Source organism: Neodiprion lecontei, chromosome 7 (assembly GCF_021901455.1).
Source record: "Neodiprion lecontei isolate iyNeoLeco1 chromosome 7, iyNeoLeco1.1, whole genome shotgun sequence".
In the NCBI taxonomy this organism is placed as follows: Eukaryota; Metazoa; Arthropoda; class Insecta; order Hymenoptera; family Diprionidae; genus Neodiprion; species Neodiprion lecontei.
In genome coordinates, this window is record NC_060266.1 from 3,107,504 (window position 1) to 3,130,401 (window position 22,898).

The following is a 22,898-nucleotide window of genomic DNA, read 5'->3' on the forward strand; positions in this document are numbered from 1 at the left end:
TAAAAATAGACCTGACAACTGTTCAAACGTTTTTTCACAAGCCGTTTGCAAACGTGTAAACCATATTCGCACGTGCGTAGATATGCTTAAATTAGCATAACGTGTATCGTTTAATCGTAGATCCGAAATTGCCAACTGATCTAAAGACCCAACTTTTGAATTGCTACTACAGAAGATAGTTATCGCCGATCTTAAGCACCTCGATATAATACCACGAGACGGATAATATGACATGTTAATACCTGCTGGCAATAACTTGCGTCACTGTGAGCATTAAAAAAAATTCTTTTCCGCCTCATATTTCCTCGTTTTCGCATCTTATTCTTCGTGCAGGTAAGTCTCTTTCAAAATAGGTTTGAAATTCAGGACCTCTTGCCGTCAACGAAAAATCGTCGGTGTGAAAATTTTTTTCACCGTTTCGTTTTAACATGCCAAATAAAACTGCGTAATTCTCGCGGTACGAAACTTTTCGAACACCGTGTACAACGAGCATTGAACAGATACACGAATGATCACTCACGGTGTTAAAAATCTGATTAATAATTCTCAATTGCGATCGTAAATAGAGCTCAATATGATCGAAGGTTAAACTGAACTCTCGTCAATAAATAGTCGTAAAAATAAGATCCGCAGACTACACTGTTAAAAATTTCTGTATGAAACTTCCTGCTCTGTAAATTCACCATACATTTACAGTTCATTTAATTTACTAGTAAAATATATTTACTGCACAATTTAGTAAATTCAAATTACTTTTCTGTTTTTTCCGTACAAATTATAGTAGAATCAAAAAGTTTCAATGTAAATTTAAGACAATTACATAATAATTTTACGTTACTGCACCGAATTTGTAAATTTTCAGCCTGATTTTCGTAAAATGACAACACTTTTGTACTGTAAATGTGTACTAAATTGACAATAATTTTTAACAGTATAGTTTCGGAACAATGCGATAAGTTTTCAAAACTAATTGACTCAGCGATTATCGACGTTTACTTGAAATGCGATTTACGTGCGTAGCGTTAATTTTGTTTTTTTTTTATAGATCTTGACAAATCTTACGAAACGATGTAGAAAATTAATTGTAACCTTTTGAAACATCCACACTCGGTATTCCGGGATCAAAAATAGCGAAGCAGCAAGTTCAAGGCTAACTATTGCGAAGAATCATCTCCAGATATCACGGAATTCGGTGATAGAACACAAGCGGTGCTTTTTTCCTCTAAAGTATGTCGACGTCGAAGAAGGGGAAACTTCGCTAGCATACAAGGATCCCGAACGGTGAACATCAGGTGAAACGGTTAATCAAACACGACGCAGGCGGGAAGCAGATTGATATCTCTGACTTCTATCCCCTCTGATGAGCTCCTCGAGTGCCGGAGTTTTGTTATCGTCGAGCAAACAGGGTAATATAAGAGGCAAAAAAGGCAATGGTGGAGTACTCAGTCAGCCGAGTGTAACGCGACAGGCTTCTGAGAAGAAGAATACGTTGAGACCAGCGTATAGATATCGGATATAACCCGGAAGTGGAACTGTGGACCGGAAGCCGACGCTACGTTTTTTCATCCGGCGATTTTTGCTTCCGGTTGAAAATCAAGAGATCGGACGTTCGGCTTGAGGATGAAGATTTTGACCGGTTGGAAGGCGTGCTGTAAGTGAAGCACTGGAAGTGGAATTTGTTGTTTTTATTTTCTTTTTTTTTTTCAAATAGTGGTGCGGTTTTTGCCAATGGATTTAGTCACCGAGAAACTTCTCGTCTAAGATATAATCAGGTTAATTTTTATACGCCTCGTTAGATGGACTGTGGATGCCGGACCATGATTTTTCCCATTTTTAGAATTCGAAAGTGTGCCAACTTTTACTATACATCGCGAATATTATTACGCTACGAAGCGCGTATCGAACATTCTTTTATAGACGACCGGTTGGAGATGTTTTGCAATGTTGTTATTCCTCGGTTTTTCGTCGTTCTCTCATCGGTTATTCGTAGACTCGCGAACACCTGCGAATGTACGTTTGTTCGGTAACAGTTGTCACTTTGACGATAAGTGCAAAATAAATATATTCGAATTCAATGCCAGTGATAAGACAAAAGATAACGATTTAGTTTGAGTAATTGTAACCCGTGTGAGTTTACAGACTCGGGAACAAATTTCGCGGACATAACAGGTACGACTTAACGTATTTTGAATAGATAACGATGTGCATAGAATGAATGTTGAAAAAGGAGGATAGAAAAACGGTTACCTAATTGTTTGGAATAACTTTGACGTCGAGTAGCTAACAAAAACCATATGTCAGATTGTTGTTAGCGATTAAAAATCGTGATCGGTTGAAATTATTCTTACTAAATCGAGGCCAATCACTTTGACGAGTTGCGTTGATGTTCTAGAAATTTTTTCTCCACAAGTTGATGTTGTTTTTCAGAAAGTGATAAACGGGAAGATTATTCGGTGAAAAGAGTTCTTCATGGATGAAATTCCACTGTCGTCGTGAAATTGAAGCATCAACCGGTTTTACCATAAATTCAATTCTTTGCCATGATCGTCACAGTTATATGTCTGTTTTTGAAAAGGCGCCCCGGTGTCGCAAAGATGGATATTTGCGCTAATGGGATTTCTGGCAATAACCAACGCCTACGCGATGAGGATATGCCTGTCTTTAGCCATAACGGAAATGGTAGTGAGCGAGGATTCCACCGACGATACGGTCGACGAAACGCTTTGTCCTGCCGATAACACGACGACAACGTCGTCAAGCAATTCGGCCGGAACCTACGATTGGGATGAATCACTGCAGGCAAGAATTGACACAGAGTCAAGTTAAAAATATTTTGGGAATACCTTCGATCCGCAATATTGCAAATGAAACATTCAGATTTATCGTACTGGAAGTATCGTACTGTTGGAAACACGCTTAAAGAGGCAATATTTACAGACTATGTACCAAGTTTTATGTTTCCGACATGTTCGAAATTGCAATACTCCCAGTACATTTCGATTTTTACATTCCAAATATGTTTTAAATTGCAATATTCTTAGAATCTTGAAATTTCCCGCATGCTCCAAACGTGTTCAAAGTTACAATATACTCAGAATGTTCAGATTTGGATGTTGACAACATCTTTCAAATCGGAATATTCCCGGAAATTTCGGATTTCCACATGTTAAACATGTTTGATATCGCAAATTCTCAAAATATTCAGAATTTCATGTTCCCAAAATGCTTCAAATCGTGATATTCCCAGAATATACCAAATTTTCTTTTTCCAAACACATATGAAACTCCAATCTCCCCAAGATACTCAGATTCCCATATTTCAAACATGTTAAATACTGCAATAATTTCAGAATGCTGAAATAACCACGTTTCAACACCTTTGAAACTGAACTAGTTATACTCAAATTCTCAGGGTCCTTTCCTACGTCCCAAATCGTAATATACACTGAGAGAAATTTTTAGTACCGGTTACCGCTCAGTCCTTAACTATTTTCATTTTTTACCGCAGTCCAAAAATATAGTTCTAGGTAGAAAATGAAAATCAGTTTTCTAGCTGTTACCGAAAGTCTAGTATACGTTGCTATTCTTTCTCATTACGATCACCGTTACTATATTTTCTTGCAACCGTTGCGAAAATTTAACGTTCGTGCAAGAATAAATTGACGTTAAAGCCTTGTTTAACTAAAAAAGTAGAGACAATCTCACAAACTGATTTTGCGCTGCAATTACCAAAAAAGTATCGACGATACCGCAAAATGGTTGCGCGAACCTCGTTTTTCGTAATTCCAACAATAATCAAACAGGTTCTTTTTTTTCAACCATACCTGTTTTACACAATTTTCATATTTGCTATAAGAAATGAAATTCTTCTCGGCGTATCGACAACCCTCAAACTTCTACATTCCCAACCCATTCCTTAAACCTCGCGTACCTACTCAACGATCTGAGGTAAAATCCTTCGACTTCCACCAATCACGTCCATAATCTAAACCAGACGTCCCAATTATAACGACACGTTTTACTCCCCAGGGTATCATCCTATCGGCGTTCTTCTGGGGTTACATAGTGACGCACATACCAGGCGGTATGCTGGCAGACAAATTCGGTGGTAAATACACCCTGGGTCTGGGTATCCTGTCTACCGGAATCTTCACCCTGATAACACCGTTGGCCGTGGAATGGGGTGGTTCGACGGCTCTGATAGTCCTGCGCTTCCTTATGGGTCTTGGCGAAGGTACGACCTTTCCGGCGTTGAACGCGATGCTTGCGCACTGGAGTCCGCCGACTGAGAGGTCGCGGATCGGTTCGCTGGTCTTCGCCGGTGCTCAGATTGGAACGGTCTTCGCGAACGCGGTATCGGGTAACTTGCTCCACTACTCGCCGATCGGCTGGCCGTCCGTCTTCTACCTCTTCGGGGCGATCGGTGTTCTCTGGTTCCTGGTCTTCGTCCTGGTCTGCTTCAACACACCGGACGAGCACCCGTACATATCGGACAAGGAGAAGAACTTCCTTACAGACTCGACCAACGAACACACTCACAAAAAGATTCCACCACCCCCCTGGCGCCACATCCTAAAGTCCGTACCTCTCTGGGCCCTTGTCGCAGCCCAGATCGGACATGACTGGGGCCTCTTCACGATGGTCACTGACCTCCCGCTCTACATGAGCAACGTTCTCCACTTCTCAATCAAGTCCAACGGCTACCTCTCAGCTCTGCCCTACGTCGCCATGTGGCTGGCAAGCTTGGCCTGCTCACCGGTCGCCGACTGGCTTATAAACAGTGGTAGGATGTCGAGGACCAACGTCAGGAAGCTCTTCACCACCACTGGTTCCATGGGACCAGCGATATTCATCATCGCCGCCTCCTACGCCGGGTGTGATCGCGTATTGGTCGTCGCTCTGTTCACCATAGGCATGGGGTTCATGGGTTCTTACTACCCGGGGATGAAGGTCAACTCGCTCGACCTGACGCCCAACTATTCGGGTACCGTAATGGCGATAGTTAACGGGATCGGTGCCGTCTCCGGTATCATAACGCCTTATCTTGTCGGCGTTCTGACGCCGAACGAGACGGTCGCTGAGTGGAGACTCGTTTTCTGGATCGTCTTCGCCGTCTTCACCATCACAAATATCGTATACCTTTTGTACGCAAGCGGAGAGGTACAGTATTGGAACGACCCTAACTTCCTGATACGTGAACAGGAGGAAAGAAAGAACAATGCGGCCGGCGAGAAGAAGGAGAAATCGAAGAAGGAGGTCACGTGATTAGGTTTCCCGCCCACCTTCACAGTCCTCTTCGCAGCTTCGAAAGCCATTCGTGATACCTCCTCGAGAACTGATCGTTCCACCATTGTCCACCGTATTCTCATTCGATTTCATCTGTGTATAGACATCTACATTATGTATAGTTGTTCATAATTCGTGAAAATTCATCCATACTTGTTTTTTTTTTTTTTTTCTACGATAAAAAAAGAAAGAAACAGTGTCGCTTGTGGTCGTTGTATGTACAATGTTTATATATTTATGAAAATAACTATAACGATGAAACCGGCGGTGTTTTTATATCCGTAAACAGAGTTGACTTAAAGTAGTCGCGATAGCTAAGCTGATTTTGGAATTCAGCACCCAACTACTTGTTTTATTATCTGTTGCTGGTTACTAGCTGTCATCGTTAACTGATTTCGTGTATATCGGTTAATTTTTGTTGTTACGTTATCGCCAATAGATTGGCCCCTGCGTGTCAGAACACAATCTATACCTACATCGCATTTTTTTTTTTTCTTCTTCATCCGCCGATGAAGATTATGTTATACAGTACACATGACGCATACTGTATTGTTCACATGATTTAAGCTGTTATTTCGATAAAAAAATTTTATCGCCAATCGTATGCCGGCAGCTGTCAAACGCGTCTGAAAAGGCAATCAATATTGACGAATAACACACATCTTTCGTAGCATCAGATTGCAAAATTTAACGAGTCACGAAAATCACTCGATTAAATCGCTTCTCTATAGAGGTTTTACAAATATTAGTTATACTTTTATATGCCTTGACAAATTGCCAAGTCAACAGCTGTTTTGGGCCTAAAAATGATCTAACAAGACAAATCTTGTTCCGATTTTCTTCTCAAACTCATGTTTTGCTTTCCAAAGCTGTATTGACTTCACTGATAATTAGCTGGATCGATTTCTTCTCTATCGGAAACGTCCGAACGATAATATTCAAACCAGAGCAAATCTGAACCTATGACAATTAATAAGAGAGTCGAATAAAACGGGGAGGGGGGGTCGATATAATTTGACTATTTCGATGAATGAGACATCGTCTACCCTGGCTACCATTAGCAAGACAATTTTGAATATTTTATCATTGGAACAAAAGAAATAATTATTAAATCGTGTCCGAAAATCCCCATTTTGCCAAATGTGCGGGTAAGATGAGAAGGATGGTAAAATAATGAAAACGTATTGTATCGTACAAACAAAAGTTACCCTCAACGTTGAGTTTACAGTTACGAAAAAGCTATTTATTATCGATAAAAATAGTCGCAAACATAGCGTCGTCAACACTAAAACAATTTTTACATATATCAAGCTTTCGGCTATTTCGCGTATGATGATCATACAGTGAAATTGATTGTTTGATATTGTTATTGATTACAAAGCGGGTTACCAGTGTTCTAATCAAAGCGGAGTATGGATCCGGTTACGTAATCTCCGTTTCAGGTTAATTCCCTCAACTGATATTCCACATCACGACTTGAAATCCTGTCGACAAAGATAAGCGCTAAAAGTGCGAGGTTGACTCGATCCATCGGAAATTCGGGTCTGCCAAATTTTCACTGTTGCATTGGTTGCTTTTCACATCGTGCATTGGTTGAAAATATTAGAATCAGTCATTCAGTCAGATTTCAGATTATGCTTGTCGATATTATTAGACGGTGTATGATTTTCAACAGCCAAAAACTACGTGCCGATAATCTGGATCGTTGCTGCGAACGAAGGCGAACGATCCGATCCATGAATTGATCAGAGATCGATTTCCGTTTCCGATGAAAAATTTAGCTTTAGTTTTTTTTTTCGACCTCCGAGGAGGATTTCAAAATATCGTTGAGCCACAAATTCTGTTTCTTTACTATATTCGTTAGACGTGATCGTTTTTTAACCGGCAATATTCTCGTTTCTTGGATTATTCGCCATCTCTAAGAATTTAATGAATCGAAGTGTTTCGGCCTGAGTATAAAAGCAAAAAATAAATAAAGTAAAACAAGAACATTCATGAGGATGAGCTACGAATCAACTTCTCAAAGTGTAAAAATAGAAAAACTGGTTTACAGAGGAACGGAATTTTTTTCGTAGAAATCGGAAATGTCAAGTAAATGTACAGGATGTGTGACAAATAATCAGAAACGGAATGTCGGATAATGTAAAGATCTTGACCGTAAGAATGCCGCTGTTGACAATTAATCAGAAGAAGAACTCTGAATAATTAACTTCTGAACTGAAATTCTCTCTAAATCATACAAATTGACACTGAAAAAATTATAAATTGGTAATAAATTTAATGAAATTCTATTTTCCTCCCACTGTCCTTTACAAATGAAAGAATAAGAATAATTTTTGTAATTTCAGTCGTGTCATTTAAGGGGGGGGGTCAGGGTTTGCACTTTCGAAAGATCGAATTTTTGGTTGTCTTATCTTATTGTTAAACATTTCAAGAATATATTCCCAAAATTTCAAGTCGATCTTAGCAAACCTTTTGAAGTTTTAACACTGCAGCTCTGACAGCAGATATGCAGCTTATTCACTTCTATCGTTCTGGTCCATTATCCTGTTTCGAGAATATTTTATTCAGCAAAGACAGGTAAGCAAAGCCATAAAGATATATTTTATATTTGTATGTATACTATACACTGTAGAACATTTTAAAAGGAGAGACGAGCGTCAGTTTGTCATTATACGTTAGATCGTGCGCTTTTGATTTTTTTTCAAAACTACTTTTTCAAAGTCCGTGTTCACTGCCGTTTAAAAACTACTTGACCGATTCATTTCAAACTTGGTACACATTTTCTACATATAAAATACCTCCCCCCAACGTTTGGTTGAAAAATTTTTTTTTCACATTAAGGGGGTTTCCCACCCACAAAATGGCGGAATTTTTCCCGGAAAATAACAGTTTACACTTTAGATGGCCACCAAAAATTTTTAAATGAAAAAAAAAAAATAATCATAGAACGTTGGGGGGAGGATTTCATGATACTTTGACTAAATTTTAATGGTTTTTGATTTCAGATAATTTCCGACCGAGATATAGCGAACACCGCAAATTGTTTTTTTTCTAAGACGTTTTGGGGCAAGCTCTGTCACCGGCTTGTTTTTCAATATTTCCGCGTGAAAAAATTACGGAATATTGTTAAAAGTATACTTGATAACGTACAAAAGGTTTGAATGAATTTGCTCGATCCATACTTTTAAAAAAAAATTTACAAATGAAGTGTTTTTTTTTTTACGCTGAAACCCTTACCCCCCCCCCCTTAATTCCTTACCAACGGCAGTATGATTTTTCCGAATGCCGACAACCGGCTTCGCGTTAACGTAACGCAAATTGTTTGTCGACAGGCGTTTTTTTTGTTTGCGGGTCGCGAAGCTTGTGAAGATGCAAAATTCCATTTTACGTAAATCCTCTAATCCCATAGATAGTAATGAAAATAAACAACTGATCCACGATCAAGTAACCGTATTTAGTGTCAAAGTAGACAAATAAATTCCGAACAATGATAAGGAGGTATTAAGCTATTAGTACAGTAATTTATAATCTACGTTTATATTTTTCAGCCAATTCTTATCGAGGTCGTGTTTATTCGGCTATATTTATTTTTGGCTTAATTATATTACTTTTCCCCTACGATACTTTTCATTTTCACTCGAACGTTTACGATTTCTGCAAATTTCTCTTCTTACTCTCTTTTAATATTTTTAGTTCTCGTACATTTTTTTACACGTCTCTAAAGTGTGTTCTTTACGAAAAAGGCAAACCAGTTTTTTTTTTTTTCAACTCGACCAGTCTCGATTCGGCTCGTAAAAACCGCGTATCAGACGGTAAGGTAGCGCCACAATCTGGCACGTGAGAGGAAGTTGGCAATAATCTTCGTTAAGCACAACGTCTAGCTCTGTAATTCAAGAGTGCTTCGTACAATCAAATGCTATGCCCAAGGAGCATGTGCTTACAGCGTGATCTTTAAGTCTCCGACACAACACTCGCGGATCGTGAGATTCGTTTGGCATTATTTTTCAACATTCAAACGCGATCAGAGAATACGGATTGAGGAAGTCGCACAGTGTTTATAATGGCTGTTTTAAAGATTTTTTTTTTGGGTATTTGTTTTTACGACAAATCGTCGAGATAAAATTACTTATAATTTTTACATTATATTTATTGATATTCAAACAAACTTTGTGCATTTTTTCGTGACGAAATATTGAATTTAACGTAATGTAAACTGTCCAATATCAACGTGTGTCAAAAAAGTGCAGCATATTTATTATACTTATGCGTATCGGTCGAACTATGATAATCGTGATCGCTTTGGTAGTTTGTATTTTACGCAAAAACAAATTGAAAATTGCATTTTTTTTTTTCATTTTTTTATCTCGTAAAACAAAAACCACCAAAGCAATTATCATTATTCTAGTTCACGCTACAGGTATGAGTATAATAAACGTGTTGTAAAAAATTGAGCAGGATCGGTCAAGTGCTTTTTGAAATATCGTGAGTCTACTTTTTTTCCGCATACGTTCCTATCAGGCTATCAGGCAGACATTAGGTTACATTCACTATTTCGTCTCCGACAATGCACAAAGTTTGTTTAAATATCAATAAATATAATTCGAAAATTATGATAAATTTTATTTCAATGGTTTGTCGTAAAGAAATACCTACCCAAGAAAACCTTTAAAAAACAACCTCTACACTAGACGACCCCTTTCAAAGAATTTATTTAACCCATAGGTTACTTTACTTTGGGCCGTTAAAGACCTCGACCACTAAAATGCATATCACGATTAAATAACTGATTATTTTAATTTTCAAAAATCACCAAACAGTCTTCAAACTGTCTTTCAAAAGAGAGTACAAGCCGTTGTGAGAACAAAAAGAGATAATTAATGTGAAAAAAAAAATTGAAAACATTTTTAAAAAATGACTAATTTTACCAAAAAGAAATCACAGCTCTTTAAATTTTCAATTCAATAAACTGAAATTCCTACTCAATATACACAAGATACACTAATTGAAGTAGAAAAATCGTTTGATAGTGGTTGCTGAAAAAAAAATCTTCTTAGTTTGGGAGTTGAAGCGATGTATTTTAGTAAAAAAGTTACTATGCACTTTTGCCTCAAACTAAGAGTAAAAGGAGCGAAATGCATCATTTTAAAGGTTTAAAATCGTTGAGAATGAAAATTTGAACAACAACGCTCGTAACACGTTTTTTTTCTTTCTTTATCACGTCTAACAAATTTGACAACTCAAAACAGGGTCAGTAATTAATTTGGCAAGTAATTCTTGACGATTTCGCCGAAACGATGGCAGGTGGGAAGAAACAATAAATCACTAGGTAATAATTTATATTGACGCAAAACAGCTATAGATCGATAGATAGATAGATATATGGATGGATGAATAGACAGATATAGACAGATATGATACAGAGTGATTGGCGGCGGTAAATTCGCTTTGAAAATACGAAATCGACTTAATCGTTAACGGATTATACGACATGGAGTGAGAATCCGATCGATCATGCGAAATTTTGTAAAGTAAGAGAGAAAAGACGGATTTGAGAAGTTGGAGAGATATTCAAAACAACGTCCTTGCAAACAATGACTCGATTATTTTAATCCGTCTCTTGCTCATCGCGGATTATTAATATGGTGGCAAAGACTTTGTCGGCGCGTTAATTAATATACGATACCTACACCCGCATATTATTTTTATTTTATATCTTTACGACGCACTCGAGTATCGTCGTCGATAATTACACGCCTATTAAACACGAGTTAAGGGATTCAGATGAGAAAATATTCCTATGTTTACCGTCGTGGACTCGATCAATTCGGACCATGTATCACACAGCCGCCTCACATATTATATCAGACCGTAATCCCGAAGTCGCGAATCAGCGAAAATAGGGCAGGAGCATTAATGGATTAGTTTTCCACCTGGGCGAAAAAAAAAAACAAAATAAATAAATAAAATTCTCACCTTGTTATCGAGACTGACGAGGAAGGTAAATTCTTCTTTCTATTTTAAAAAAAGTCTGGCCAAAATGGCCATCGATCGATTCTGTTTCTCGAAATTTTCTAAAATAATTTCATGTTCGAATAACATTACCAAAAAATTTTTACCCAAATATCCGATAATCTCTCGTCGCATTTTTCGTTATCAAAATCCTTACCCAATTTATCGTGGAAAGTTCCAAAAATTAATTATATAATAGATTGTTCGAATAACTTTTATTTCGAGTACTCGTTTTTTATATTGCTTTTCTTTTTTTTCTTTGTTCATAGTAATAATTACATAAAAAACGTTTGTTTTTTTTCCCCCTCAAATATTGCAATTAGCAGAAATTATGTGTGACATTGAAAATTCCCGCATGAATTTTAATACTGACTTATTTATTACCGGTAATTTTTAATCCGTGATCTACAATTTTTATTTTATTTATTTATTTATTTATTTTTTTTTTGAAACTCGACAACGTCGATCAATCAAACTCATTCATCGATGATACGTCACTTCGCTTCCTGTTAATACGGCAATGTGACAGTTTGTATGATGATCGATTACGCAAACATCGAGTCGAAATCTATTATCGGTAAAAACGAAATCTAATATTCAACGCTAATTAACAAACGATTCTCGAGTTGTTCAGGCTGATAAAAAAAATATTCAAACAAAAATAATACCTGCGGGAAAATTGGCAAAAATCTGATTGTAAAAGAGGAAAAGAAAGACAATAGCCACACAACGACGAAGTTTGATATTCATTCGAAGATATATTCGTATTTCGAATTTTCGCAAATTTCTACAACGATATTCGAATTCCAATAGTGTGCGAATATTATTTTTTACAGTCAATTTCTTTGTTTGCCTCGTCAATAGGGTTTAATTTTTTGTATATCCGCGGCATTATGCACAAGAATTCAAAAAGGAAAAGCTCAATTTGCAAAAAAGAAAAAAAAATCTCTTAGGAATACGAATCCTTGAAAAGTTGAAAACAGGACGAAAAATCAGTTTCAGCGTGCAAAAGTTTAATTCTATAAAAAATGATACTTGGGATGGAAAAAAAGTAGATACGATCGTTAGATTAAAATCAATGTAAAACGTAAAATTGTAATATAATCAAGACTTTCACCGATGAATTATTTAATGTTTCCGTTAAATTCAACCGTCCGTTATTATTTCTCCGCTTTTTTTTTTTTTTTCTTTCTCGTATATGACAATGCTCCGTTATTACAGGTTAGAGTATCGCGATTGTTTTTATCGCTGAGCATGCGTCAAATACGCATAAATGTACGTATAACACGTTCATATTATCCAGGTACAATAACTTTGTGCAGTTGATTAGAGATGAAAAAAAGAAAAATTTATATCGGTGTTCGAAAAATTTGCTAAGATACAAAGTCAGTAAATTACAGTAGATTGATGAGTATTTCTTTGTTTATGTATAACAATGAGATCATAGAATGCCTCTTGAATTTGTAATACGTCAGGAAATTGGTATTACCAGTTACAGTCTGTTATGAACCGCGTGCATTTCAAGCTTCAATAATTTTCATTCACGTTTAGTTTCACTTTGTCGGTGTTCTATTCTTACCTCACGTGTACGCGATTGTTGTTCCTGTTTATACGATCTACTGTATCAAGTCTGTAAGAGCTACGCGTCTGTTTTTTTTTCTTTAAACTTGCATATTTCAAGCTTCAAGCTGCAATCTCCCAATTTTCAATGTCAAATCAAATTAGTCAGGCTTTAATTATTCGTTATTAACTTAGAACACTCAAATCATACTTTTGAGCCTCCATCTAAATTTTGATTTTCAAGGTTTCAATTTTAGACTTTTGTGTTAAATTTTATTGATTTTAAAGTTTTCAACGCCGCCATATATAAATTTTGATTCTCAAGGTATCAATTTTAAACTTTCCTGCTAGATTCTCTTGACTTTCAAAATTTTAATGTCACTGTATCTAAATTTCGATTCTCAAAGTATCAGTTTTCAACTTTGACGCTAAATTTTATTGATTTTCAAGTTTTCAACATCACTGCTGATCACCTCTGACAATATTCTATTTTTCGCGATCTCCTGCACACCTGTCGCAGCATGAAACTGCGATCATTCGTTTGATTACCAACTTCCTGATATTGCGAAAAACTCAACTTCGCAATAATTCACCCGTGCGGCAGCGTCAACAACGTGGTTGCTTATCTCGAGGGAAAAAGCAGAAATGCGAATAATAGAATAAATTTCAAGCGAGTGCGCACACGTCCACGTGTTCAACATCGTCTTGTTATTTGCAAAAGCAAATGTGCAGCAGCACCGTCACCAAAACCAGCATCAGTCAAATAGCAACAGTCTGTATACTAAAGTCGAGAAGATCACAGACCGAGATATCGTCGTGAAAAATTAGAAAACGCGATTTCAACGATAATAATTATTATAAAATAACACATTGTTATAACGCGAGAAAATCAATTGTATAAATTATTGGCTAAAACTTCGTCGTGGCAAAAAGAAATTGAGCAATAATTGTATAAAAATATCAAACTCAAAGTTTGAATGAAAATTGTCGATTTGTGGCTCGAAAAAAAAACAGATTCAAAATTACAAATTTTTTTCAAACTTCGTTGTTATATAATCTGTTTTTCGCCGCAAGTTATCGTATAATAATTTTGCGAAATATCATCGTGATGATTCCGTCGTGGAGAATTTGCTGTGAGTACAATATTATTATTTTAGAGTTAAATAAACGCTATTTAGTATCAAACATTATTATTAAAAGATAATTTATTAAACGTTTTCAAGTATATCTACATTAGATATACATAATATATTATTAAATTGGTAAGACAATCGAGGTATATAATTGAGAACACGTCAAACTGTCAAGTAAAATAACGCGATAAATTCCTTTAAATAACATATATATATACGTACGTATAATATCTGAGTTTATAAATACCAATTAAAAATTTTTGACACATAAATTATGATCGATCGTTTGATAAAATATGGATAATTAGGCCGCAAATTGACGGACGATTTAATCCGTTTAAACCAAGTTAGGTATAAATCTTATTTCAATTTCGTTTGTATGATTAATATTTTCCTTCTTTATTTTTACCCGTATTGCATACCATACGCATCGTTGTTATTTCAACTGACACCTTCTATTTTTTCTTCCTTTCGAATCGCTATCTACATGATTATTATCATGAAAACACATACGGTCAGTATGTCAAGCTATTCACCTAACTTGATTCAAGTGGTAAGTTCCTGTATGCTGTGGATGGTTTACCGGTATAGAATGTACGTATGCATGTATATAAATAAAAAAAAAAATATATATATATATATATATATATATATATATATATATATGTGTATGTACATATCGTGTGTTGTACACCGAACGCTTGCACGGACAATATAAACGCGAAGAGACAATTCCTTCTCTGAAAAATTAATACGTAACGCGACATTAACCGCGATACAATCCTGCAATAGAATTAATTACTCGGCACTATCAGAGATAGTGAAAATTACTGTATTATAGCTTTCTCATAGCAATATCTCACCAAATTACAACTCTCAATTATCATCCGAGCAATAAATTGCATTAACGATGAGGCGACGAGTTGTTAATATATCAAACTGAAGTGGGAGAGGAGTATTCTGATTTTTCATCAACATCGTTGATTGACGTTAAGTTTAGTTAGAGATCTGTGTAAAAGAAAAACTGTAAATTATAATTTGCAAAATTTGCAAAATCAAGCAAACGCTTAAGAGACTTCGAAAGGGGGAAAACAAAATTTTTTACACCCCTCTGTACTGTAAATGATTCATCTATTTGATACATACGAGTAAATCGGGTTGATATGCGTAAGGAAGGGAAAAAAAACGCAACGCAATAAATGATAATCTCATCTGACAAATGAGTTTGTAAGTAAAATTCAAACGACGCGGTCGATCGTGAAAAATAATATTTCAGATTGCGGTATGATTGACGACTTTAACGTGATTAGTATTAACTATGAAAGGTTTGAAGAGTTGAAGTTTTTCTCCTTTTCTAATAATCACATTTAATTCTTTTATAATCGTTTTGAAATCGTAACATCGATTGAGTTGCCGAGCTTTATACGCCAGTGAAAAATAACTATTCAGATTCTTATGGCAGTGACAATGAGCGTGAAAATACTATACTTATTTTTGAAAAGTTGAAATAAGGCTATATGAGGAATAAAAAAAAAATTCCTTCAAGTTTTTAATATTACATACCTTATCAACAAATAAAATATCTAGTTTCATGCAATGTTTTCCAACGAAACAGAAAAATTATTCTATTTCACATGCTAATAACAAAGAAACGAAAAATTTTGTAAATGAAAATAACTAAACGCACGAAACAAGGATTTAAACGCGTTACTATTTCTCCTTACCTTTTTCATATACTTTAACAATCCAACCGTAGACCAGCCGGCAAAAGCCTCGAGATAATTGTATTATTGTAATACGAGTATACGATGCGACTAGAGAGAATAAACAAAAAATAAAAAATTATCAAAAGCGTCGTGTCATAAAATTCATTTACGATAAAATTTCACGCGCAACGTTCACCCGAATTGATCAAAATTTTACTCATATTAACACCGGTTATTTAAAATTTACACGCATAATTCATAAAATACATATCAGTATAGAGTGTTGATACGATACAGATTTTTTAATTTCTGTTTTTAACTTCCTTGAAATCATTACGAAATTGAAATTATTTCGATCATGTCGGTAAGTAATTCGTAAATCTGTGAAATTTTCATTTCGGTATAAATAATTCTCTGCCAAGTAACGATATAAAATTCTCTGGCATAAAAAGAAAAAACAAAAAAAGATACACTCGTAATCTTCCGAGAGTATTGAATTGGGTTTGAAAGAGCTCGAGTGCCGCTGTCTTAGCTGGCCAAATGACTGGGGATGGAATGTTTATTATCGAATATCATAGAGCCAGTTAAATCCGTGACTGCTGTTCGATTTGTTTTATCATTGAATCAGAATGAAAAGGCCGATCGTTGAAATTCATTTTCCCACCTAACCAACCGATACCAACGATGAGCATCATTATGCGTATTATGCGTAACAATTTCATATCCAAATTTGGACACGAAGTAAACTCGGCTTGTTGACGCAATAAAAATTCTTAAGACATAGCTAGGCGATTGAAATCGCTCCCCTTGCCGTACAGCCTTGAAATATTTAACCAGTCGTGTAATAAGTCGTTACAGTGATTAATGCGTGGATGAGAAAAAATATATCAAGAGATAAAAATCGAACAACGAATCCCTGTATCGCGAATGAAATTATTATTAATTCGCTTGTCGGGAGGGTCATTTTCGATTTTTTTTCTTATTGTCTGATTGGTAATATTGATACATATATTTTTTTTCTTTCTCTCTTTCTCTCTCTTTAGGTATTTATTAATTTTTCTGTTTTCGTTCTTGATTATACATATGCCGCCTGAGAGGACTTGTCCCAGGGCGAACAAATAAACGCTTCTCTCTCTCTCTTTCTCATAAATATAGGTCAACATATACATAGGATTGTAAATATTATACCCAAATCTTTCCAATTACTGACACGCGTATCGCCGCGACACTTTATGTATTCCATATCATCAACGTCAGCTGTGCAGCTGCTATCAATAACTAGCAGTCACAGTTCTTATTCCAAACAAAAAATTCTAGGCAAGTAATTAATTATTCTAGAAGCGAAAGTTAAGAAAAAAAAACTAATATATAAATAGATAAATAGATAATGAAAGATTATTTTGATATTATTAATTTTTTTTTTTTTTTTCAAAATTCTTTCACCCCGAAACACAAGCTGCAACATTATGGGTTTATATTCGAAATATGACGTGACTATCGCGGTTCAAGCCACTGGTGGAACGCTGCGCGTGATGACGTCACGGGACAGCAACGAATCCGCAATGTGGGCGCGAAATTCGAATAGTTTCGATGATTCTCATCGGCGATACGAGGAGGACAAACGAAGGAAAATTACCAAAGTAACAAGACAATCTTTTTATGGATTTGTGAAGATTGTTTGCGGAGTGCTGAGTGATAAAAAAAATTTTGCATCGAAATTATCTACGATGACATTATATTTGTTGGAAAATGATAGCGAGATTTTTGCTGTCAAGTGTTAAGCTAGTGTGGGATTTATTATAATACATTGTGTGTGTGTGTCTGTGTATGTGTGTGGTAAGTATAATACAGATGGAGAGAAATTAAAGAAAGTGGCGGGAAAGAGATGTGAATTAAAAAAAAAAGAATCAAGATTCGGTCTACGAGACAAAGTTCCATATAGATGGTAAGATTTATTGTTCAAGTTTATGCAGAAATAGTAATTATTATTTCGTACAATTCTGCTTAGAAATTTAAAAAAAAAAAAACTCGGTAATAATTTGGGACAGTCAAGTTCACGTTGTTAAAAATTTTATAAGCAAAATTTGATCAGTTCTGTAAATTGCTAAACAAACTGCGGGTATTAGAAGAATTGAAGAAATATTGAAGTAATCGTGATCGGTAAAATGCATTTGATTGCCAGTCTTAAAACGTGAAAAAAAAATCACGGAAAAACAGGTGATTTAATTTTTCAAGTTTGCCAATGTTTGTAATACGTGTGCGGTTTCCAAATAATATAACATTAAGTTAAAATTGAATAAATAAGTGAACAATAAAATTTTTCGAAATCTTATACATTACTTAAAAACCTTTGGAAAAACGCTTAATAAGATTAATTTTTTCTGTAGATTTTGAAACGATATAATCGATACGATTGATTGAAGTTTAAATTGAAATGAAAATAGATACCCAAGATCTTTTGCCTCAGAGAATTGTTTAAGAAAAGAATTACCAAATTTGTATGAACTAAACTTAGATTGTAAAACACGACTATCGACGGTGGCACAAAAAACATTTGTTTATATTGCATATTAAACGATTTTCGATAAACCAACAATAACATACCATCATCGACATTTATATGTATACATATATATATATATATATTGGTTGAAAAATTATAGCATCGTGAGCAAAACATGAGAATCGAACAAATTTAATTGCTAAATGAAGGTTATTAACAAAAATGGTAAAAAATGATGGACCAAGGTATCAATAAGGACGTCCATGTTTCTTTGCCGCACCGGAATTTCTTACCTCCTCAGGCGAACGGCGATCTCATCAAAGTAAACACACCAGATTATATATAAGTCGGTTTTAAGGCTCGCAGATAGTAGAATTGCTCTGTTGTTCTCAGAGAGTGCCAACAGCAGCGATCAAAGCTGGTCGGATCTTTTAACACAACGTTATTATTGCAGACGACGTACAGACATAATAGTTAGAGGGTTGAAAATATCATCGAGAAGAAATTATTCTAACAATATCCCGTCGCTTTTCATTCGTGTTGAAAAAATTGGCTCATTTTCATCCGTCGCTACGGCAGTGAACGAAAACAATGTTTTCCCGGTTTCAACTTTTTTGTAAGTCAGATTCAATATAATTTACCTTCGTTATTGTAATCAACTATCATTATCACTGTAGTATCGACACGAGAAAATTCATTCATTGTTATTCGCATCGCTCGTCGATTCATGTTCAGTGAAATAGTTCTAAAATGATAGTAATAATAATAATAACAACAACAACAACAGGAATAACAATAACATAAACCAAACGGCAGTAAAACGGTGTCGGATTATACGCAAATCTTGCGCGAAAATATCAGTGAATACCTTTATTTACGAAGATAATAATTACGCCAATGTAGAATCTTAATATTTCGTAATATATACAATAACGTACGGATATTATTTATCTGTCATTTCAAAGGCGTTTTTGCGTAACGTATATAATATTTTCGATATCACCGATACGATGAATAAAATAAAATGAAAAATACAACAGTCAAGGATGACGATGAGAAAAAAAAAAAAATTAAAAATCAAATGTGAAAAAATGGATAGTCCGTTGAAATTTTTAGACGATAAAATATTTTTCCTCGTTGGGGTATAAGAGAAAAATTTAATTATAATCAACGTTCGACAAGCTTACAACACGGTGACGGCGAGAGTTTTATTATTTCGTATCGAAACGGAATACAATAATTTTTCGCATGAAAATTGACGAAATAAAAGTTGAATTAAGAAGAGAGAAAAAATAAAAAAAGTACAAAAATACATTTTTAACCGTCGTATGCGACGCGCAATTTTTTTTTACACACGTATATTTATATTTTGCATTACTGATACCGATCGTTATCCGCGATGCACACTAGACACGATTTCGAGTATCGTCGTCTGGGTCTTTACAAAGCGGTTGATATGCGGAAAGAAAAGAAAAATGATAAAAGAAAAACATGACAATAAATCAAAATTTTACAAGCAGTCTTAATCCTTGTATTGCGCAATTTGACAGGTTAATATTCCACCTCTGAAATGATTTACATCTGCCGTTTGCCCGGTTATCAGTTAGGTGGATATGTGTAACAAGGATACAAGCAGGTGTATCTAAACCGTGTTGTTTCAGTTTTGATACACACATAGTAACGCTATCGGTCGCTTGGGATACGCCGAACGATGCAGAATACGAAAAACCGATCGGTTTCCGATCCGACGTATGTAAACTTTTCTTTCCGAACGTAGGTCTTCAATTTTTTTTTTTTTTTTCGAAATGAAGAACAGAGGGATCGGGCATTTGAGTCAAAAATGGTATTTCTAAAATGGATATTGCAATGCGAAAAAGACGATCGAAGTGTTTTTATTTTCGAATTTTTCTACTCGGAATTATACCTACTTTTTAAATTTATTATTTATTTATAAAAATTTAAAGATGTATGGAAACCCGACAGAATTTTATCTAAGGTTTGACGTGTGAAAAAACAAATATTGCAAATGTCGTATCATGGTAATGAAAAAATTTCGAATCACTGTAACAGAAGATAATAATGATAATAATAATAATTGTAATAATTGCGAACATGCGGATCGAGGATGAATTTTTCGTCTACGACTCGTGTTAATTTTTGTTTTAAACGAATGAGATATGATAGCATAAATTCGTAACCAAGTTTTTTCGTTTCTGATTATACAGGCGCCGGAATACCGCAGAGATGGGTTTTTGCAGTGATGGGATTTTTGGCGGTTACGAACGCATACACGATGCGAATTTGCCTATCACTCGCCATAACCGAAATGGTTAGTACGTCGGCAACTTCGGCGAATGATACCAGTCTTGACGATACTTGTCCAGATCTCGATTCTAGCACATCGAGTAACACCAGCAGCAGCAGCGGTACTTTCGAGTGGAGCGAATATACACAGGTGAGGGGATGGTTTTTTTCCCTCCCCCTAAATCGTCTCAAATTTAATAAACTTCTAATCGAGGAGCTTTGTTGAAATTCCGAATTTAAAAAGTTGCGAATAATTTTTTTTTTTTTTTTATTTTCTTGTCACGAAACTTAAAGTAAAGTAATCAAACTTTGACGAAACATCAAAGTTTCAAATGTTCTAAAAACCTAGGCTCAAAGTTTTGCGCAAAATGAGAGAATTAAAAAATCTGTAACACCGAAATTCGGAACGATCGAAATTTTTCAGTTCTACGAATTTCCGACTCGGTGAAACTTCGCCGCTTCTTTTTTTTTTTTTGCTCTGGATCATCGATGTTTCAAAATCGTTCTCATCCCGCAGGGTATAATCCTGTCCTCGTTCTTCTGGGGCTACATAATAACTCAGCTACCCGGCGGAGTGCTGGCCGACAAATTCGGGGGCAAGTACACCCTGGGCCTGGGGATATTTTCGACAGCTGTTTTTACCCTCCTGACGCCGGTGGTGGTGGAGACCTTCGACGCGACGGGCCTGATTGTCCTACGATTTCTGATGGGCCTTGGCGAGGGCACGACTTTCCCGGCTGTTAACGTCCTGATAGCCCAATGGGCGCCGCCGCACGAACGTTCGAAAATTGGGACCGTCGTTATGACGGGAGCGCAGGTTGGAACGGTGCTGGGAACAGCGCTGTCCGGGATTTTGATACGATACTCGTCTCTGGGGTGGCCGACGGTCTTCTACGTCTTCGGGGGCTTCGGCGTGCTCTGGTTCTTCGTCTGGCTCTTTCTCTGCTACAGCACGCCTGCTACGCATCCCTTCATTACCGACCGAGAGAAGCACTACCTCCACGAGACTATGAACGAGCACACGCACAAGCGCGGAGGCCCGACGCCGTGGGCCCGTATTCTACGTTCGGGTCCGCTGTGGGCCTTGGTCGCCGGTAAGGTAGGGCACGACTGGGGCTTCTACACGATGGTTACCGACCTACCGCTCTACATGAGCAACGTCCTGAAGTTCTCGATACAGGCGAACGGGTTCCTATCGGCTCTGCCGTACGTCGTCATGTGGATAGCTAGCATCGCCTCCTCATGGCTCGCCGACTGGCTCATTAAACGTGAGAAAATCGGCATAACGAACGTGCGAAAGATATGCACGACCATAGCATCGGTCGGGCCCGCCATTTTCATAATCGCCGCATCGTACGCCGGCTGCGACCGCACCGTCGTCGTAGTTCTCTTCACCCTCGGCATGGGTCTGATGGGCCCGTTCTACCCCGGCATGATGGTAAACGCCATAGACCTCAGTCCCAACTATTCGGGGACCCTGATGGCAATCGTAAACGGAATCGGCGCGATTGCGGGAATCCTCGCTCCCTATGCCGTCGGTGTACTGACGCCTAATCAGACCGTCGGCGAGTGGAGGGTCGTCTTTTGGATAACTTTTGTCGTATTTTTCGTATCAAATTTAGTTTTCGACATTTGGGCAGACGGCGAGGTTCAACCGTGGAACGATCTTACGGAGGAAATTGAACGACAGGCGAGGAAGGAGATCGAGAGTAAAAATGAACAGGGTGTCGCTAATTACGGTCAGACGAGAAACGACGGCGACGTCGTTACGTGAACAACCGCATTCTGTCGATCATTTTTATATTTTCCTTAAACTCGCTAAAATAACGAATAAATCATCGTCGTCGTCGTTAATATGATTTAAGTTATTCAAACTTTTGTTTTTTTTTTTTTTGTTTTTTTTTTTTAACTCATCGCAAGAACGCATCAACCGCTTAGCCATTTATAAATGATAATAGACATACGTAATTATATTGTGCTCGCATCCGTTATACATACTAGTCACTTATACGGGAATAATTTTCGTCATGTTTCCAATTTCATCTATATGTTTGCATGATAATCATTAAATGCCGTACTTGTTGTACTTCTCGGTTTTCCAACTTTCGTTCCCGATTAAACTGATCGGTTGGTTAGGAAAACTGGCCAATTTTTGGCGGACTGCAATTATGAAGAAGAAAAAAAAAATTAACGAAATGAAATAAAACAATTTATAAAGAATGATTATTAGAATCCGATATTCACGGTTATACGGTTTTCGACGTACTCAGTTTAGTACGATTACTAGACAGAAATGATAAAATACTACGGAAAATGTCGGGAAATCATATTTTGGAAAAAAAGAAATTAAGTTGAAAGTGAATGAAAATTACTATGTAAGATTGTTATATCTAA

General features: G+C 36.4%; 2 protein-coding genes across 5 annotated transcripts; both read left to right on the forward strand.

Moving 5' to 3' along the window:
- The first annotated feature begins 1,073 nt into the window (after positions 1-1,073).
- Positions 1,074-7,586, forward strand: LOC107221792 (putative inorganic phosphate cotransporter). Of its 2 annotated transcripts, none has more exons than XM_015660918.2 (3): positions 1,074-1,651; positions 2,576-2,799; positions 4,030-7,586. In XM_015660918.2, exons 1-3 carry the CDS (start codon positions 1,621-1,623, stop codon positions 5,263-5,265), a joined length of 1,491 nt encoding a protein of 496 aa, XP_015516404.1. In that variant the 5' UTR covers positions 1,074-1,620; the 3' UTR covers positions 5,266-7,586. The 2 variants fall into 2 exon arrangements, with proteins under 2 accessions (XP_015516404.1, XP_046600807.1); XM_046744851.1 differs by lacking the exon at positions 1,074-1,651 and adding an exon at positions 1,894-2,169.
- A 5,991-nt stretch (positions 7,587-13,577) lies between these two features.
- LOC107221790 (putative inorganic phosphate cotransporter) lies at positions 13,578-22,792 on the forward strand. 3 transcript variants are annotated; one of them, XM_015660916.2, is made up of 3 exons: positions 13,578-13,991; positions 20,426-20,655; positions 21,022-22,792. In XM_015660916.2, exons 1-3 carry the CDS (start codon positions 13,967-13,969, stop codon positions 22,276-22,278), a joined length of 1,512 nt encoding a protein of 503 aa, XP_015516402.2. In that variant the 5' UTR covers positions 13,578-13,966; the 3' UTR covers positions 22,279-22,792. The 3 variants fall into 3 exon arrangements, with proteins under 3 accessions (XP_015516402.2, XP_015516401.2, XP_046600806.1); XM_015660915.2 differs by lacking the exon at positions 13,578-13,991 and adding an exon at positions 18,567-18,816; XM_046744850.1 differs by lacking the exon at positions 13,578-13,991 and adding an exon at positions 19,896-19,949.
- The last annotated feature ends 106 nt before the right edge of the window (positions 22,793-22,898 follow it).

What these genes read in the sequence shown, in the direction of transcription:
- LOC107221792 (XM_015660918.2), top strand. Translation starts at nt 1,621, where the DNA reads ATGAAGATTTTGACCGGTTGGAAGGCGTGCT. An exon ending in GACCGGTTGGAAGGCGTGCT is followed by an intron (nt 1,652 to 2,575) that starts GTAAGTGAAGCA and finishes GTTTTTGAAAAG; the next exon opens with GCGCCCCGGTGTCGCAAAGA. An exon ending in ATTGGGATGAATCACTGCAG is followed by an intron (nt 2,800 to 4,029) that starts GCAAGAATTGAC and finishes TTTACTCCCCAG; the next exon opens with GGTATCATCCTATCGGCGTT.
- LOC107221790 (XM_015660916.2), top strand. Translation starts at nt 13,967, where the DNA reads ATGATTCCGTCGTGGAGAATTTGCT. An exon ending in TCCGTCGTGGAGAATTTGCT is followed by an intron (nt 13,992 to 20,425) that starts GTGAGTACAATA and finishes CTGATTATACAG; the next exon opens with GCGCCGGAATACCGCAGAGA. An exon ending in AGTGGAGCGAATATACACAG is followed by an intron (nt 20,656 to 21,021) that starts GTGAGGGGATGG and finishes CTCATCCCGCAG; the next exon opens with GGTATAATCCTGTCCTCGTT.